Here is a 19,601-nt window from a genome sequence, read left to right on the forward strand (position 1 = left end):
TATTTAAAAACTTTCTTGATTTTGTTTTATAGTATAATGATGTCTGATAGTCATTACCTTCCATTTGTTCAGTTCTTAGTCTTAAAAGAATGATTTTCTTTAGTGAGATTTTATATTTCTTTTTCCCTTTGACCAGTTCCATTTTTTAGGAAATTATTTTCTTCAGTAAATTTTTGTATTTCTTTTCCCTTGCTATTGACTTTTTTTCATGCTTCTGTTGAATTACTCCAATTTCTTCACTTTTTCTTCTGCTTCTCTAATTTGCTTTTAAAAATCCTTTTAAAGCTTTTTCAGGAATTCTTTGTGGGCCTCAGACCAAATTACATTTTTCTTTGAGGCTTCACTTTTAGCCATTTTGACACTGTTGTCCTTTTTTAAGGTTATGCCTTTGGTCCTTCTTTTTAATCATAGTAATTTTACATAGTCAAGTTCTTTTTTTTCTCATTTTTTCCTCTTATTTGTGACTTGGAGTTTTTATAGGAAGTATAAGGCTCTATCACATAACTTTAGCCTATCAACTCTGTTCAATTTGTCTTACCTCCTAAGTTTCGATCAGTGATGTTAAAATATTAACTATTAACTTGTCACTATAGATATATTACAAACATTATTCTGCTTGTACAGGATAGAATCTCTGATGGCCTTTCCTGGTGTAAATTAGCTGCTGATAACTCAGGATGAGACCTTGCTGGGTGTGCTAAGTAACAGTCTTATCAGGTACTGGATTCTGGTAGATGGTATCTTAGTGCATGGTCTGCCACAGGGATGGAGGGTCATTTCTGCTACTGGGTTGCTAGGAAACAAGTCTCATCTGCTGGACGTCCCAGTAGGCAAGATGTGTTGGTTGCACCATGGTGAGGACTTCATGCTACTCACTAGGGATGTGGTTGACAGTGGGCTAGTCTAACTGGTGAGATTGCCTAACTGAGACTGCTGCAGGCCCTCTGCTCATGACTATGGCACTTCACACTCTCCTTGGATCTTGCACCCTTCCTACCCTAATGAGATAGACTTTTCCTATCCTTCTGGTAAGCTTCTTCTCTGATACTACATCAATTCTGAAGTTGTTTTCTAGTTGTTTGGAGAGGAATTTGGGTAGGCTTCACAAGCATACCTCTGCTATCTTAGCACCAGAAGTTCATGCTGAATTTTTAAAATATATATATTCCAGAAAAAGAAGGGACAATTATTAGAGATAAATAGTAGTGGTGGCTAAATTCTATTATATGTAATAAACATTAATTAAGCATTAACTACATGTAAGAAATTGAAGTAGGCCATGGGAATATAAAATAAAAAATGTCATAGATACTGTCTTCATGGAGGACTTTTTTTCTGAAATGGTTAAGAAGCATTTGCTGTATTGAAAAAAATACCTTTTTTTTTTCTTTTTTGAAAGAAAGGTATCTGAACAGGATACCTATTACTATGTAATAGGCAACATGAAGATTAGAAATAGATTAAACCAATCAATGTCAACAAACATTTACCAAAATTCCTACTATGTCTGCTAGTCAAGAGGAATAGATAGAAATACTGATGATAACAACTAACTGGACTTTGTGAAGTTTTCTTTCACAGAATCATAAGCATTCCCTATATAATGAGACCCACTCTAGCTTGACTTAGACTAGAGAGGGCAATTGAAGTGAATAATAGTTTCATGGAAATAGCTATATGACTTTTCATCAGATACTTTTGTGAAGAGCAATGGAGAAATTTTAATTTCAAGTGTGCTCTACATCAGGGAGTCAGTATAGTTGATTACACTGAAGTGTGGAGGTTAAGAGTAAGGTGAGCCACTCCACTGCAGTACAGAATTAGAACTCTGATATTTATTCAAGAACTCTCAAGGCCATAAATGGACATAGATATAAAACACAGTTTTAGTTGACATTAAATAAAGATTTGTTGGATGAATGGATTGTTAAATTGTATGATGAGATCTTAACTTTAGAGCCCATCTATCAGTTATGTTTTTAACTTGATCTATAGAAATAGGCTTATAAACTTTAACTCCAGAAAAAAAGAACCAGTAAAATTCAGAATATTAGTAAGTAGAACATTTACTCTAATTTTCCAAGAAGATCAATAAAATCTTACAATGTCAATGAATTGATCTAGTTATTCTGGAGAACAGTTTGGAGCTATCCCCAAAGGGCTATAAAACTGTGCATATCCTTTGATCCAGCAGTGCCATTACTGGGTCTGTATTCTAAGGAAATCATAAGAGAGGCAAAAGGACCCACATGTGCAAAAATGCTTGTAGTAACTCTTTTTGTGATGACAAAGAAGTAGAAATTGAATGGATAGATGCTTATCAATTGGGGAATGATTGAATAAGTTATGGCATATGAATGTAATGGAATGTTATTGTTCCATAAGAAATGATAAGCAGGCTGATTTCAGAAAAGGTTGGTAAGACTTAAATGAATTGATGCTGAGCAAAGTGAACAAAAACAGAACAGTAATAGCAAGATTATATGATGATCATCTATGATAGACTTAGCTCTTCTCAGCAATACAGTGATGCAAGATAAGGGGAGGAAATTATTAAGAAGAGGAAGACAAAATTATAAGTCTATTGCGATAATTTTTTTTTTAATTAGACTTTTTTCTTACTTTCTCTGTAAACATTGTTTCTTTATTTGAAAATAGGCTGTCTTTCCCTTTTTGTTACTTTCCTTCTTAGTTTTGGAGCTTTATTTAAGTTAGTAGATCTCTTTTTTTCTTTGATTTAGCTACTTACATAATTGTTTCTTTTCTTTCCTCTCATTTAAGCAGCCAATTAAAGTATCACTTACATTTCTCTCTTTCAAATTGTTTCAGTCATTATTTAAAAAAAAATTCATTTTCTGCTTTTCCAAAAAAGGATTTATTTTCCTTATTCTCTTAATTATTCATCTATCTCTTCTATCTCTACTAGACTTTTTTGCCCCTTTAATTCATAGTCCTTATATTTATTTAGTCTTTAATCTCAGCTTTTCACATGGAATTAAGACTTATTTAAGTAAAGTATAAAGTAAAGTAAAGCATTTAAGGGTGCCTTAGTGCTTATTATTGGTTTCCCTTTTTAAACAAATTTACAGGTCTTTTAGAAACTTGTAGATATTTTCTCATGGCACCCTTTTATTGGTTATATATCACTCTTAGAAATGGTAGTTCTGATAGGTGATAGTTGTCCCATAGTAGGAAATTTCCTAGGTTTCTGATGGCATTGCTTATTACTAACCATTACTCTTCCCATGATCATTTCCTCCTACTCCCATCTCCATTTACCCATTTTTCAAGCAGCTTTCTTTTCTAGGTACATATCCTTTCTTGCTTCTGGGTTTACATTTCTTTCAGGAACTCTGATTTTCTTTATTTTGGAGTAAGATGACTGGTCTAAGTATAAATCCCTGCAGTTTATTCTCATAAGATCTCCAACTCCTTTTAGAGTATATATGTCTTTCTCTAAGGTAGTTATGGTAGTGTTCATCAGTATTAGACCTTTCAACACTGAAATCAAATTTCTTTCTGTATTTCTCTTTGTTTTAGTTACTCCTTTTGCCCTTTACATTCCTGTAAAATCTTATCTTTCTGAGGGATTGACACAGCTATTATCCTTCATTTTTAACCTTTGAATTAGGATACATCACATATTTCTCTACATATTTCTTCCTTTCTCTCATATTTATGTGCTATTTTCTTTAGTTTAGTTTCAAACTAAACTAGATTTACTTATCTGTGCAGTATTTGAAAGTTCAGTCCATAATGTTTTAAGTCTGTTTCTTCACCATTACTTCTATTTGCCCTTTGCTTTCACCTCTGTTGAATATTTATAGAAAGAAATCTCTTAATGATCTCTTTTGCTATTTTGTTTTCAATGTCTTTGTGCACTGTGCTTCCTTATCATGCTTCTTGAATTTCTTTTGTCAGATATTTGAAAAACAAATAATTTCATCAAGTCTAGTTTTCTTTTTCTAAAGAATGCTCTGAATGCTTCTTTCTTATTTAATGCCTTTTTTTTTTTTCATTAATGGTTAGGTTCAAGTTATTGAAGAAGATTATCATAAATTACTCCTTTCCTCTTCAGTGCAGAATAATATTGTATTATTTGAGTTTTCATTCCTTTATATTTGAAGGATTTTTTTCTTGGTAGCTTCCAGAATTTATTGTTTTTCAGTGGAATTATTTAATCTAACCATTATATGTCTTAAGGTTAATAGCATAGAGTTTTTCCCTCCTTATTTCTGGAAGTGATTTGTATATTTATTTATATTGATCCTTTGTTTTCTATATTCAGAATTCTGAATTTTCTTGTGTTATTTTTATCTTGCATTATGTTTTCCACATTTTTGACTTTGTATGTTCTTCTGGAAAACTATAAAACTTAAGTTGTCTCTATGCATCTTGTCTTTCAGAACAATCTGTTTTGTTTTTATGGAGATCACATTTTCTTTAAATGTTATTTATTCCATTTTGCTTCTCTTTTTCTAGATTATCCTTCATTTTTGTATATTTATATTCCATTCACTTAGTTTTTCTTTTGTTTCTTTGGTATAAATTACCTTCATGAATTCAAGTTTTTCTTTTTGCCAATTATTTCTGCTTTTAAGGGCATAAATTCTGCTTTTATAATACTTATTTCTCTTTTAAACAACTCAGGAACATTCTGCTTTATTTCCATCTTTTTTTTGAGGATTCACAGGTTCCTCTGATTCATAAGTATTGATTCATTTTCCTTTGTCTTACAATATTTATTCAGAAATGGCTGATCTCTTAGCTTATCTGGAAACCATATCCCCTCTATTATTTACATCTTCCTTGTTGATTTATCTCCTTATACTTAGGGTTTTCAGCTGAATTTTCTTTCATCTGAGATATTTGATAATTTCAATTTTTATCCTTAATTTTCTCCTATTACTCACTTTATTATTCCTTTTCCTTGATTACAATTTCTCTGGTAGCTGGTCCTCAAACTCATCTTGGTCTCTTCCCATTCTGGGAAATTCCTATTTTTCCTTACTCAGTTTATGACTTCTGAAGGGATGATATTGACTCCAAGCTGGATGCTAGGTTTTTTTTTTCCCCTTAGGCTTAGAAGAGTACCATTTAGCTATATGTGTCTCCCAGTCTAGTTTCTTCTATTCTCAATTCTTTGCTTAATACTTGTTATAACAGAGAATGGTGCCATGATGCTGCTCCCAGCCAGAGTAAGATCATGTCTTTTGGTTTTACTGACATTGGGAGGAGGAAGGGGTGGGGATAAATTTTGTTGCAAAGCCATGGGTCACCCCTGCTTATATGGTAGGTAGTCAGAGAAGGCTTCTGAGTAAGAATGTTAGGGAGTTAGGGATTAGTCTTCTCTTGCTTTTAATTTGTTGAATTGTTATATCAGTAGGTTCTTGATGAATAGGCCCAGAGAGAAAGTTGAAATTGCTTTATATTTTGTGTATAATTTCTGTTTTGGAAAAGTTTGAGAGGTCATGAAGATTGGGGGAAAAATTCAAGTTCTATATTTTCTTTATTACATAACCTGGCATCCAAAATAATTAGGTTTTTAAAAAATTGATTATGTGCCTTATTATAATAGCATTAAAATATTATTATAATTATTTTCTTAGGTGTTAAAGTTAAAATGGCTACTATGTAATTGCCAGAGTATTTTTTCCTCCCAGTTTTTAAAGATAGAAACATATTAAAGAGGAAACCACAACTGGATCATTAAACCTCAGTTCATCACTCTTGACATTTACTACTGTGTGATTATAAAGAAATGACATTAGATCTCTTGAGTCTCAATTTTGTCACCACAAAGAGCTATCTATCCTCATCACACAAGGCTAGTCTAACTGAAGTGATTTGTAAATTTCATTGTAAATTACTATCACTTATTCCTTTCAAAACTTATTTTGTCTTTGAGCTTATAATTGGGAAGAGAATACTAAGGGAATTGGACCAGAGTATAACTTCAATTACATATACTTTAAAATTATTTAAAAGAAGTTGAAATGATTTACTCTAGTTGTAGCCTCCTCTATATTTAAGCTTGATATTTCAAAATATTGTAGATGATTAACCTTTAATTGTATAATTTCAAATATAATATGAGAGCTTTATTAATGATTTCTAAACTGCCTCTAAACCATCATTAAAATGCCAGAATATCTAAGAAAGAACCTCACATAGCAAGCCAATTCTGATGGTTGGGAACAACAACAACAAAATGTGTGTATATATAGAGCACCAGATCCAGAGTCAGGAAGATTTGAATTTCAATCTGGCCATAGATACTTATTAGCTATATGACTCTGGGCATGTCACCTAACCTTGTTTGCCACAGTTCCTCATCTATAAAATGAGCTAGAGAAAAAAAAAAGGCAAACCATTCCAGTATCTTTGCAAAGAAAATCCCCAGTGGGATAACAAAGAATTATATATGATCGAAATGATTGTACAACAACATATACATATGAAATATGTATATTAAATCTTATACATATATGTATATACAAAACTTATTATTAGTTATGAAGTTATCATTGTTATTTGAACAGGACTTGATGATACTACTTTGTTTTCTTGATTAGATCACCCCTCATCAGTTCTTCATTTGGTTCCATGGTTGATGAACTTCACAATATTAGCCTTTATATTAGAAACGTTCATGGACATACAGATATAGAGCTTGCACTGAAGTTCAAGGACAAGATGGAAGAATTCATTGAAATCTTGAAGAAATTGTAAGTGCAAAAATTTTGCTTTTTATTTGAGAATGACACCTATTTATTGGATAATCTGGAGTAACACTGACAACCTCTTTTTGTAGAACCTGGTAATGATTTCTGATGATCTGGAAATAGTGGTGATTTAATTTTTGTTGTGTATAAAATTTATGTGCATAGACTTTTAAGAAGAGTATGGATGTACTAGAAAAAAAGGAAGAGCATATTATTTAAAATAATGCAGCTGCAAAGTACTATATATAGAAATATATAGATATTCATATCCATATCTATATATTTTAGGGGTTCAGAGGTATGTATGAATTACTCTAATCTGCTTTCTATTTTAAAGAGTCAAAATCATAATCATTTCATTTTTTGAGAATTCTTAGAATCACTTCATTACTAAATAACTAACCTCCAAATCTTAAGGGGTAATTAAAGGATGAGAGTTGTCTATTGCTTTCCTTATTGACTCCGGTTCACTATTCTGCAATTTTTTTTACTCTATAGACTTCTTTTAAGTTTTAATTTCTATAAAGTAATTTGGACTAGGATTAGACTGTAACTGGTTCAGTGGATGACTTGTGTACCCCAAATGGGCAGAATCCAGTTGCAAAACTTGTACTGTGAATGAGACAGTTCTGGTAAAAAAAAGTCCAAGGTGAAAAACTAGCTTTGTCAGGACTGAAAATTGGGTCAAAGGAAAAGTGTGATCTTAGAATTGATATTGGATCTGGAACTGTGAATATGAAGAAGAATGAGAATGAGAGGAACATTCTTACTGAGACTGGGATTGTGGCCAAAAGGAGAATTGTGACTGAATGTGTTATCAGAGGTACTTTGGAGTTTTAGATGATTATATATAAATCAATATAATATATTTTCAAAAGGCACATAATAAATTTCATTCAAAATATTATGTTGGAACTTAAATTTTTATGGAATATCTCATGACCATAGTAATTATATTAAAGTGGGAAAAAGTGAAAATGTTTTCCCACAAAAATAAAACTTATAATTTTCTCCAAAAGAAATGCTAAGTCCTGGAGATGAATTAGAGTCAGAAATGTTTACGAATCTTTTTGCCCAGGGCAAAAAAGAAGAAATAAAATATGGAACTAGTAGGAAGAAAAGCCTAGAGAAAGAAATCTTTTTCCTCATGTGTATGACAAGTTGTTCAGAAGGTAATATTACCTTTGACTATCCAAAGACCATCAAAAAGAATTATGCGATTTAATATTGGAAAGAACCTTTGGGTTCTATTCTAGAAAAATACTTTTCCTTGATAATTATTGGCCAGAGAGTTAAAGGAACTTACCTAGGCTCAACATAATGAGTTAGTGAAAAAATCAGAGCCAGGACTTAGGTGTCTGGTTCAGTGGAATCCATCTTTTACTATGAATTAGTTTAACTTGGAAATTATGAGGCAGCTAGATAATATGGTGGTTAATGTAACATTTAAAAAGTTTGAGAAACATAATTTCTGAGTAATCAATCATTTTGTTAATAATGCTAGCATTTTATTAATAAAACAAATTTTATTTAGGAGGAGGTGGATGTACCAGAAAATAAAGAGTGTACTATTTAAAACAATGAAACTGCCATCTCTCTTAGACCAAAGATAATCATGACATTAGTTTCATAGCTTACTTGGCCTTGAAAAAACGAGTTGACCAAAAGGTGGAAATTAGCTCTGATTAGTTAACAATTAATAAAAGGTAGACCTATTCTGGTGAGGGGATAGGAGAGTGACATCATGTTACTCTTGGATAAAGGAAATCTATACTCAGACTAGATACAGATTTAGGCAACCTAGACAGAAGAACCATCTCCACTCAAATTAGCTTGAATGGAGCATGATGAGTAGTAATTCATTTTAAATTAGAAATCTGAACTAGTTGGGTGAAGTAGGAATACTCACAATGAACAGAGTGTTGATTCTATCTTCCAATAGACTTGTCCTTGAGAGATTGTTCTTTGGAGAAAGAAATAGGATAGAGAAAAAGTTGGGGGTCTTCCCAACTTTAATAATTGGCCATTAAAGAAATAATAATTTCTCTCAATAGTGAACCTTAGTTTGGAGACTTGAGGACTCAAACTCAAATGCTGCCCCAACCACTTACTAATTTTATATTCCCATGTAAGTCAATTAGCTATTCTCAGTCTTAGTTTTCTCTTCTGCAAAACAGAAATGATAGCATCTTCCTTACAAGGGTATTATGAGGGCCCAAATGAGATAATATGTATAAAGTGTTTTTCCAACTTTAAAACACTTATATAAACTTATTAAAACTTAATCAAAACTTAGATCAATAGCAACTTAAGAAGCAAAGTTTCCAAGGTAGGAAAAGGAAGTAGAGATAATTTTAGATTGTCAGATACTAGGTGGTGTCTGGGATTCCTTGTTACCTTGAGATTCGGTAAAGCCAATCAATCTTCATGGGTTCCTGAAAGGAAGTTTTGATTTGTCTTATATTTTTAAACACATGAGTTATATTCTACTTTAGAAATATGGCATCTGGTATTGGGTTTCAAAATATTTTAAGGGAATAATAGGGGAAAATGGTAAACTTGGGGACAGGAGAAAATATTCTATTCTTACCTTATTTGATCTCTGACTTGATTCAAATTTTTGGGCAAATATTTTCATTTTGGAACCTTGCTTTTTTATCTTCATGACAACTGGATAAAATTAAACCAAGTTTTGAAAATATATTAAGCAGCTTTGTGGAATTTTTTTAAATGCTTGGAATATTTTCTTTAAAAGGGATATTGAGATACATGGGGTGGGGTGAGCAGAGGAGATGACCTAAGAAATGAGCTAAAGAGATCCTCAGTTTGAGCTGTCAGCTGCAAGTGCTGTGAAATGTTCTCTTGCTGTCTTCATTTGGCAGTTTCATCTCCTCTGAGAAAATCGGCAAGGATTTTTTTAAAAAAAATTTCTTTCCCCAATTAAAGATTTTCCTTTCAGGGAACAATGCATCTGAAGATCATTATGTTTTAGCAGAGCAGTGATGTAAAGCCTCTTCCTAGGAAAGAGTCAAAGAAATTGTTCCCTGGAATAATGTCAGGAATTTTGTCATTTAGGCTTGAGCTGTTTGAAATCCCAGAATGTTATACCTCTTGCACCATTTTGCTCTGGTGAAATGCTGTTTAAGGAGAGAATTATAAGTTAAAACTGTCAGAAGAGAAGTAGATTTTGATTGTTCCTGATTGTAGATGCTATAGAAACAATGATATCTTATAGATGTTGTGTCATATCAGTCATGTCATACTCTCATTTCTTGATAAAGATACTGCAGTGGTTTGCCATTTCCTTCTCCAGTTCAAACAGGGTTAAGTGACTTCTCCGTTTTTAACAGAACTGATAAGTATCTGAGGCCAGAATTCATAAAGATGAGTTTTCCTTGTTCGAGATCCAGTACCACCTAGCTTTTCCCCTTCTACAGATATAGTTACAAAATAGTGTCCTGTCTTCTAGCAGTGAAGGGTGAGAATTACCTTTTCTAGATGCCAGAATTAATATAGGTTAATTATTATGGAATGATGTTCTAGCTGATACTTAGGTAAGTCAGAGTGGGAATAAGACAGTATGATACTATATTTATGTGAGTGCCTAAAAATGATAAGCTGAAGATAAGGGATGGTTCATAAGTTTGCCTGTGGTGCAATTAGCACAAAAACCATTTATAAGAACAGGGAGCATACTTTAGTTAAATAGCACTGCAGTACTCAACAACTGCAGTGGCTTCCTATTGCTTCCAAGAGTAAAAACAAAAAAAGCAAAATACTTCGGTTCTTCACAATCTAGTTCTCTCTGATCTTTTCAGTTTCTTACATCTTACTCCCCAAAACATACTCTTTGATCCAGTGACACAGGCCTCCTAGCTGTTCCACAAGTAAGACACTTCATCTCTCTGGATATTATCTCCAGCAATCCCCCATGCCTGGAAAGCTTTCTCTCCTCTGCTCTGACCACTGATTGCCCTGGATTCCTTTAGATCCCAGATAAAATTCCACCTTTTACAGCAAGCCTTTCCCCAACTTTTCTTAATGCCAGTGCCTTCCTTTTGTTAATTATTTCCCTTTTATCTTATATATATAAAGTTTGCTTTGTTTATAGTTTTTTTAATGTTGTCTCCCCTCATTAGATTGTAATCTCTTTGTTGGAAGAGGCTATCTTTTGCCTCTCTTCGTATCCCCAGATTTAGCACAATACCTGACACAACATACTAGGCATTTAATAAATGCTGATTGATTGACTACATTCTATTTTAAACCACTATAATTATTTATTCCCTACAAAGTTTGATACTGTACAAGGAGGCTAAATGATCACTTCAGCTACCCAGATATACATCCATATGAATGCCATGAATTTATTAAGTACATACTGTGTGCCAGGCACTGTGCTGAGTGCTAGGGATACAAAAAAGTCAAAAGATAGCTTCTCTTCTCTTCTGTTCTCAAGGATCTCACAGTCAGATGAGGAAGACAACATACAAAGAACTATGTACAAGCAAGTTATATGGAGAATTGTTTAGAAATAATTGACAAAGGAAAGATTACTGTTAAGGCAGATTAGGAAAGGTTTCCTGTAAACAGTGGAATTTTAGTTAAAATTTGAAAGTAGGGGAGCCAGTAGGTAAAGTTGAGGAAGGAGAGGATTACAAGCCTGGGGGACAACTAGGGAAAATACCAGGAGTTGAGAGATAGAGTGTTTTGTTTGTGAAAGAACAAGGAGGTTTGCATTGAAGAATGTAAGTAAATTGAGCTAAGACCTGATTTTTAGGAAAATTACTTTTATGACAATGCAAGACTGGTTACAGTGGAGAGAGACTTGTGGTTGGGAGACCTATTAGCAGGCTTTAGTAACAATAATCCAAGTACTGAGGTGATGAAAGCCATATCCATGAAGTGAAAATCACTATGGAAAATACTGAAGACTCAAAGACAAAAAGCAAAATAGTCCCTGTACTCAATGAGCTTATTATCTAAGAAAACAATACATGTACACATAGACATAGATACGTATACATATTACATACATACAAAGTAAAACTCTAAAATCGTGATGGTGGCAGAACAGGAAAATCTTTTTGGAGGAAATGGCATCTGAACTGAACCTTATATTAATGTAAGGACTGGGGAAGGTGGAAATGAGGGGAAATTATTTCATTTCACATGAGGGTAAGTATTGTATAAAGGCATGGAAGAAGGAAATTAAATTCCAAAGAAAACTGGAGCACAAAGCATACAAGGGGATTCATTTGAAGTGAAATTTTAAAAGGAGGTTATATCTAAATTGTGGAGAATTTTAAGTGCTAAAATAAAAAAAAGTTTGAATTTTATCAGAGTCTATAGGGAACCACTAAACTACAAATTAAAGGGAGGAAAAACTAAAATCAGAGATGCTCTGATCAAATTGCACCCATCCTCATTCCTACCCCAATTAAATTTATGCCTATACTTCCTTAATGTCGCTAGATGGCACAGTATATGGGATTTGGATTCAGGTAGACTTTCTGAGTTCAAATTTGGTCTTAGACACTGGCTGTGACCCTGTTTGCCTCTGTTTCCTCATTTGTAAAAATAGCTAGAAAAAAAATGTCAAACCATTACAATATCTTTGCCAAGTAAACCCCAAATGAGGTTATGAAGAATCAGACATAACTGAAAACGACTGAATAGGAACAACAGCAAAGTTTCTTAATACAGTTAGAATCAAATATAAATTCTGCCATTAAAAACTCTCATGACCTGATACCTGTCCATGTTTCTGAGTTTCTTAAACATTATTTGGTAGCCAGTAATGTTCTTCCATGTTTGCAATCTTCTTGCTTCTTACCTCGGTCTCTGGGAATCTCTAGATTCTTTCTAAGAGCTATATTCTATGTAATAATTTTCCTAATTCTCAATTTACTAGTCTACTTCCCCAAACTATTTTGTATTCATTTTCTAAAGATGTATATGTTTAAACATATATATTTTCCTCTTCTCCTCCCTTAGAATGTAAGTTCCTTGAAAACAGAAATTTTCACTTTTATGTATGTATCCTCAGTGGTTAGCACAGCATCTGTCACAAAGTAAACATTCAATAAATGCTTGGTAAATGGTTACTTGATTGATACAGCCAATGAGGATATGTTTTAAAGTGGTGGTCTTTTGAATGGACATAGATGATAGATTAAAGGTGATTGATAATTATAGATGAAAGAAAAATATCAGGAAGTAGAATTGGTAGGATTCAAGGATAAAGAAGAATGAAGGATAACTGATGTTATAGATCTGTGTAACTTGGAGGATGGAAATAAGAAAAAAGGAAGGATTGAAGAAAGAAAAGAATCAAGAATTTATTAAGTACTTATATGCAATCTTTTAGGCATTGTACTAAGAACTTTACAGATAATCTCATTTGATTTTCATAACAATCCTTCAAGATAGGTGCTCTTATTATCCCCATTTTATAATCAAGGAAACTAAGACAAATAGAGGTTAATTTATTGTCTAGTTATATATCTAGCAAATAAAGTCAGATTCAAGAATGAAGGAAACAAACATTTATTAAGTATTTAGCATTGTGCTGCGCACTGGGGATACAAATAATGACTTGTAAAAAGAAAGACAAAAAAAATGCTTCAGTCCCTAACCAGGGAATGTTCTAATGGGGAAAAACAATACACAAAAGGAAGTTGAAGAGTAGCAGTGGGGCAAGGGGGGATTGGAAGAGGGTAGCCAGTGTGAGGAAGTGGTTTTGAAGTTCAGAAAGTCAGGAACAATTCTAAGAGGAGAAGGAAGTAAGAAAGGCCAGAATGGGCCCCTTTACAATAAAAAGGAAGTCACCAGTAAAAGAAGAGATGGAATTGGTCTCATAGAAGAATATTCCAGAGTAAGCAGGCTATTGGAGTTCAGAATATACCAGGGTAAGGAGGCCCCAGGCTTTGAGGGAAGTTTTAGGATGAGCCAACAATATAGGAAACATGGTTTTGAAGTCTAAAATGTCAGGAACATAGCTAGGATTGCAGCATTATTGCAGCAGAAATAGGAAAGTTTGGAAGAGAGACGTATTTAGGAAGAAACATTATCCTTTTTGTTTTAGACACTGAATTTGAAATGATTGTAGATTCTTCATATAGAGTTCAGGAAATTAGTTAGGGCTGGATGCATTGATTTGGGAGGGATATACGTAGAGATGGTAAGTAAATCCATAAAAATGAATGAAATCATTAAAGAATAGGCACAGAGTTGCCAGACCAACACTTAAGGAACACCTACACTTAGGCAGTGGAAGATGAATGTGAATAAACAAAGGAGATTAAGAAATCTTGGGGCAGCTAGATGGTGCAGTAGATAGAGCACCAACCCTGAAGTCAGGAGGACCTGGTTCAAATTTGACCTCAGACACTTAACACTTCCTAGCTGTGTGACCTGGGCAAGTCACTTAACCACAATTGCCTCAGCAAAAAAAAAGAAATCTTATCAGGAGAAGTCTGGAAAAATTAATGCCATAAAAGCTGAAGGAGGAGAATCTGTGTAAGAGGGAGGGCTAGTCAAGAGCATTAAAATAAAAATATAAAATATGAAATATCAAGATGCATGAAGACTGAGAAAAGGACATTGGAATTAGCAAAATTATAAGAATTGCCATTCAGGGAGGCAAGGCAACATAAATCTAGCCAATATTGTTGTTATACCTTTAAATCTTTCTTGCTCCTTTCCCACACTGGCTTGATCTTCATACAAGTTTGATCAGTTGCTGCCTCTGCTCCATGTACCTGGTCCACTATTCTCTGAAGGGGATAGTTAGGCAAGTGACCTTGCCCAGCCTTCCCTCCTTTAAATCCAGTCCAGTTGCATGTCATGGCGTCACCTCCCTGATGTCAGGGCCCTTTTTGAGAACAAAGGACAAACTATAACAACTATTCTCACAATTTCCGAATGTTAGACATGGAAGAGATCTTATAGATCATATGCAACAATTCATCCATTTTACAGATGAGGAAACTGCAGAAATCAGAAACTTGTGCAAGTTCTTAAACTCTTCATATTCTAAAAATAACCAGGCTTTGTGTCCTCCAAAAACTCTTGAAGATCAATTTTCTTCTTTCTCCTTTCTTGTTATTATTCAATTGTGACAACTCTTTATTGAACCTGTGGACCATATTGCCTATGAACTTCTCTTGACAAAGATATTGGAGTGATTTGCCATTTTCTTCCCCATTAGATTAATCCAAACAAAGGTTAATTGACTTGAGGTCAGGTAATAACTATCTATGACCAGATTTGAATATTTCTGAATCAAGGCCCACCTCTGGAGCCATCTAGCTTCCTCCTAGTTGACTTTAAAAACTCCTATAGATGAGAGTTAATTATTATTTTCCTCAGCTGTGACTTCTTTCTGCATGGGTGTTTAATTTAGACCTTTCTACCACTCTAGTTCCAAAATGACCCTCTCTGCTCACAATGTTAGGAAAAACCCAAGTAATTCAGTAATCATTTCTATTGTGTTTCTTCTATGTACTCTGCTAGGTGCTGAGATTACAAAAAAAGTAGGTATATTGTAAAGTAGGACTGATAGTACTACTGCTAGAGATATTCAAAAAACAAGTCTAAAGCTGAGGAAAAATAGGGTCATGGATAGTTTTGGCTTCGTTTCTAAATGAAGATAGTACCTCTTAGGGCAGGGGATTGTTTGCCATATCTGAATGCAAAAATGGGGATCCACAATCTCATATCAGGGCCAGAGACCAGACTTTCTTCCTTTGCTTTAATAAGCAAAATGCAATTTCCTATTTGTTTAAGTCAAGAGAATGAAGACAAAATAATAGAAGTTGACCACTTATATCAAACTCGTGATTCAATAGACCACAAATCATTCATGACATTTGCAAACTACAGCTTTGTCACTGAGTAAATAACAGCACTATAAAAAAGCGAGTATATTTTCACATTTTCTTCTGCACAAAGGAAAACAAACCAATCTGGATTTTTTTAAAACAATGCACAAAACATGAGCTTCAGATTTTTATAACTGATTGTTTATATTATAGAATTATTTCATAAACAATTTGATTGAGGAATTACTAAAGAAATGGACATCATGCTTGCACTCAGGTCCCAGCAAGTACACAATAACCTAATTATTACACAAGGAATGAAGTATTCATTAAATATTATATATAATCCAGTTTTCATGACACTGGGAAAAATTAAAATTATTTCCACAACGTTATCTCTTAAAGTGATTACCAAAAATTACCACAGAGGTGGAGAATCCATGTTTTATACTAGAAAAGATTTCTTATCTTTTTGACTAAATTTTAATTTCATGTATAGATAATTAAGAGTATTTTTGGGGAAAGATCAATAATAGCTGTCATTGAAATAAATATTGCAATGTTCATTTTGAACACAACCAACACATATTAAGTGAATCTTGGTTAGAATAGAGTGTGGTTATTTTATGTCAGATGTGTAGGGTTGGAGATCCATCCTAATTAAGAACTAGACTCAATCTCAGACCTCTTGAAATGAAGGGACCTGGAAAAATTTGGTTTTTCTAGATTGAGCTTGGGGTCTTGAAGGGTTGATTTTTAATTGGTTACCCTTGCTGGGATCACCCTAGTTCAGACAATAAAATATTAGGCAAGTTCTGTAAGACTGAAAAGCACTCTTATACTTCCCACAAATATTGTTTAAATTGTCATCTCTTACTTTCTAAATTTGATAGAGTTGCTCATCAGGAGAAGTCTGAGTTAAGAGACTAATGTGCTATCAGCAGTCCTTTCCATGTTACATGTATCTATCTGCCCTTTTGCCTTCTGTTCATGGAAGCTACACATAATCATGAATTGAGAAGTGGCCTTTTGACTTTTCAGCCTACATGATGCTTAGGCTCCAAATGAACCCTTCCATCTGGGCTTGCTATGCAGTGATTTGATCTATATTAGCATGTGGTTCAATGTTTTTATTTTCTTTACTTTTTTTTTCTTTGACCTCTATCAGCAGCTTCATGATCTACAAAATATAATTGGACACAATTTCTTTTTTACAGTCTTTCACTCCCTAATCCTATGGTTTAGGTATACAGGTATATTCCTAGTGGAAAATCCTGTGGGACCATGAACAAACAGACAAAGAGAAAGAGAAGAGGGAAAAGAGAGAGAAAGAAAGGGGAAAACAGAGAGAGAGAGAGAGAGAGAGAGAGAGAGAGAGAGAGAGAGAGAGAGAGAAAGAAAGAAAGAAAGAAAAGAGGAGAAGAGAGGAGAAGAGAGGGAGAGAAAGATAAAGTTAAATGAAAGAGAACAAAAAAAAGTAGTCCACTCTAATATCCCTCATTCTGGACATTTTTCCCTAAAGTAAATACATCATGAATTTTCTATGTTCAAGTCTTTTAGGACATAAAATATGGATGAAATTATAAAGAAATTATTTTTGTGAATATTTGTTATTTAACTTTTTAGCAATCATAGGACCATTAAGCTATAAGAGACCTTCACAATCATCTGGTTTAAACTACTTATCTTACAGATGAGGAAACTGAAGTTCCCAAAATGACAAGAATTTACTCAAAGTATGCTATAGGTAGTAAGTAATCACAATTTGAATGTAGGCCTTTTGACTTTAAATATGGTCTTTTCCATTACACCATAAAATATTTAAAAATAGTAATTAATATATACTTTCATCCACAATGTGCCTACTACATATTTTATTTGATCATGAGTGATGTAATTGTATCTGAGTTACTTAGACTAATTCTCATGAAAAGTAGCTTTAACCTGAGAGTTCAGGAAGCAGGTATTCTAAATAGTTACTCTTCATATTGCAAAATAAATGACTCTCCCTAGATAAAATGGCAGGATTTAGATAACTGCTAATTTTTCCCTGTTATTTATTGATAATGTCCTTGAAAAGGAGTATGAACTATCTCTAACAAATCCTGATGAACACAGACATGGCACAAAAGCACAAGTTTCACCTCAATTCCAAACTTTGAAATATGGTAGAAGGCAACACAAAGAAGGAAGAAGTGGTGAAAAGAGCATTTTGCTTTCCCTTTACTGATAGTGACATTATAGGATAATGGATAGCATTGACCTTTAAGTCAGAGCTATAAAGTTTAATGGAATGGAGGTTCAAGGCCAAAAGCTTACAGAAGGAGAGATCACCTTTTCCATTTGCCAAGGATATTTGTGACCTTTTTATGAGTCTGGAAACATTGGAAAAACTGAAAAGGGTATCAACATTATGGCACAGGTAGTGTGCACTCTTATTTCGGGGGCAACACTCCTGAGAATTAGTGAGTTTTTCTTTAGGTTAACTTTGGAAGGAGGATTGCTTTCTTGGCCCTATGTGGTTGCTACTTTGGTTTGGTAATTGTCTAGAACATCGGGATGAAACTTCTTTTTAGGCTTTAAATCAATCAACAAGCACTTCTTTAGTGCCCAGCATTATACTATCCTGGGAATACCAAAAGAAAAGTGTGACAGTCCTTGTTTTCTAATATCTTCCATCCTTCCTATTAAGAGGTATCACATATTTTAGAATAAATGGATACCAGATATATACATGTAAATTATGGGGGTGTGTGCATGAGTGAGCAAATACATATATGAATGCACCTACATATACTCAGTAAAGTAAGTAACAAGTGAGGGAATTAGGAAAAGTCTTCTTGAAGGACAAGAAACTTGAGCTGAATCCTAAAGGAAACTAGGGCTTCCAAGTTGTTCCAAGTCTCTTTTCTTATGACACTATGCAGCTATAGATTTTCCTATATTTCTGTTTTACTTAGACTTTTTGACTTTATGAATTTTTGGGAACCTTCTCTCGATATCTGGCTAGGTATTCAAGAAGTCTATCTGAAGTACTGTGATTATCTTCTGTCCTTTTGTTCCTTTGATATGCTTGTATATGATTTTTTTTGGCATTAGACCTTTGATCATCAATATAGGGACCTCTCAGGAGCAACTTCTTGCACTTTAGATACACCTTTACAATTGATAGTTTTAGAGAGCTAGCTGAGGTACTTCATTTGAGCAAGGCCACACAGCCAAGTTATGATAAAGACAAAATTGGAATCTTCCTTTCTGTATCCTGTCTCATTAGATTATGCTTCCTCCCTCTTTTATGACTACATTGTTATGATTTGTATATTAAAGGTCAAATTCTATAAATAAGGAGTTATTTTGTAGATTATTATTTTTGATATAAAACTTTTTAACTCCCCAATAATCATCATAAACTGCCAATTTGTACTTTAGTTTTGTATCTTTGATAAATTATAAATCCTGTTTCAAAGAGTAACATGTGTGCTTAAAATTTATAGGAGATGAAATGGCCCTGTCTTTTCTGATAAATCATAACTTACTGAGACTTGTCATAGTCAGCATTTAAAAGATCTCAGAGTTTAAAAATATGACCTACTGGAAAATTTGGGGAACTCCCTAGCAAAATAAGCACAACATTCATAGGAATTGTCATCTTTTAAAAATAGTGGATTATTATGCTTTTAAAAATTATTTTTATTTAATTTATTTGTATGAATTTTTTATTATAATCACTAGATAACAATGTAAACTTATTGTTTTTATGCTGTATGAAAACATGGAAATTTTTTAGCTTTTCATTCTCTTTTGCCTTTATATTGTTTATATTGATTTCTTCCTTTGCAGTATTCTCATTATCATCATTATTTCTTCACTTCGAAAATGTTTTTTTTAGAACAAATAGCTATCAATTCACTGAGCCACAGCAAAAACTGATAGGTAAGTGTTTTGGATTTGCCAAACGTAACTGAAAGTTGTTTACTTTTGGAAGATAACAAAATAACTAACATCCTAGAATGGAAACAAAACTAAAAGCAAATGAACACATGAACTTTTA

The 19,601-nt window shown here is 33.3% G+C and overlaps 1 protein-coding gene across 2 annotated transcripts in view; it reads left to right on the forward strand.

Moving 5' to 3' along the window:
* The window catches only part of CNBD1 (cyclic nucleotide binding domain containing 1), a 541,331-nt gene that overhangs the window by 52,891 nt on the left and 468,839 nt on the right, over window positions 1–19,601 (forward strand). For both annotated transcript variants that reach the window (XR_004231043.1, XM_031946954.1), the window contains exon 4: window positions 6,576–6,728. Coding sequence is in view for 1 of the 2 variants with exons in the window: in XM_031946954.1 (XP_031802814.1) it covers window positions 6,576–6,728 (153 nt within the window). In the remaining variant the exon portion in view is untranslated. The remainder of the gene's footprint in view (window positions 1–6,575; window positions 6,729–19,601) is intronic.

This window comes from Sarcophilus harrisii, chromosome 1 (assembly GCF_902635505.1).
Source record: "Sarcophilus harrisii chromosome 1, mSarHar1.11, whole genome shotgun sequence".
NCBI classification, from domain to species: Eukaryota; Metazoa; Chordata; class Mammalia; order Dasyuromorphia; family Dasyuridae; genus Sarcophilus; species Sarcophilus harrisii.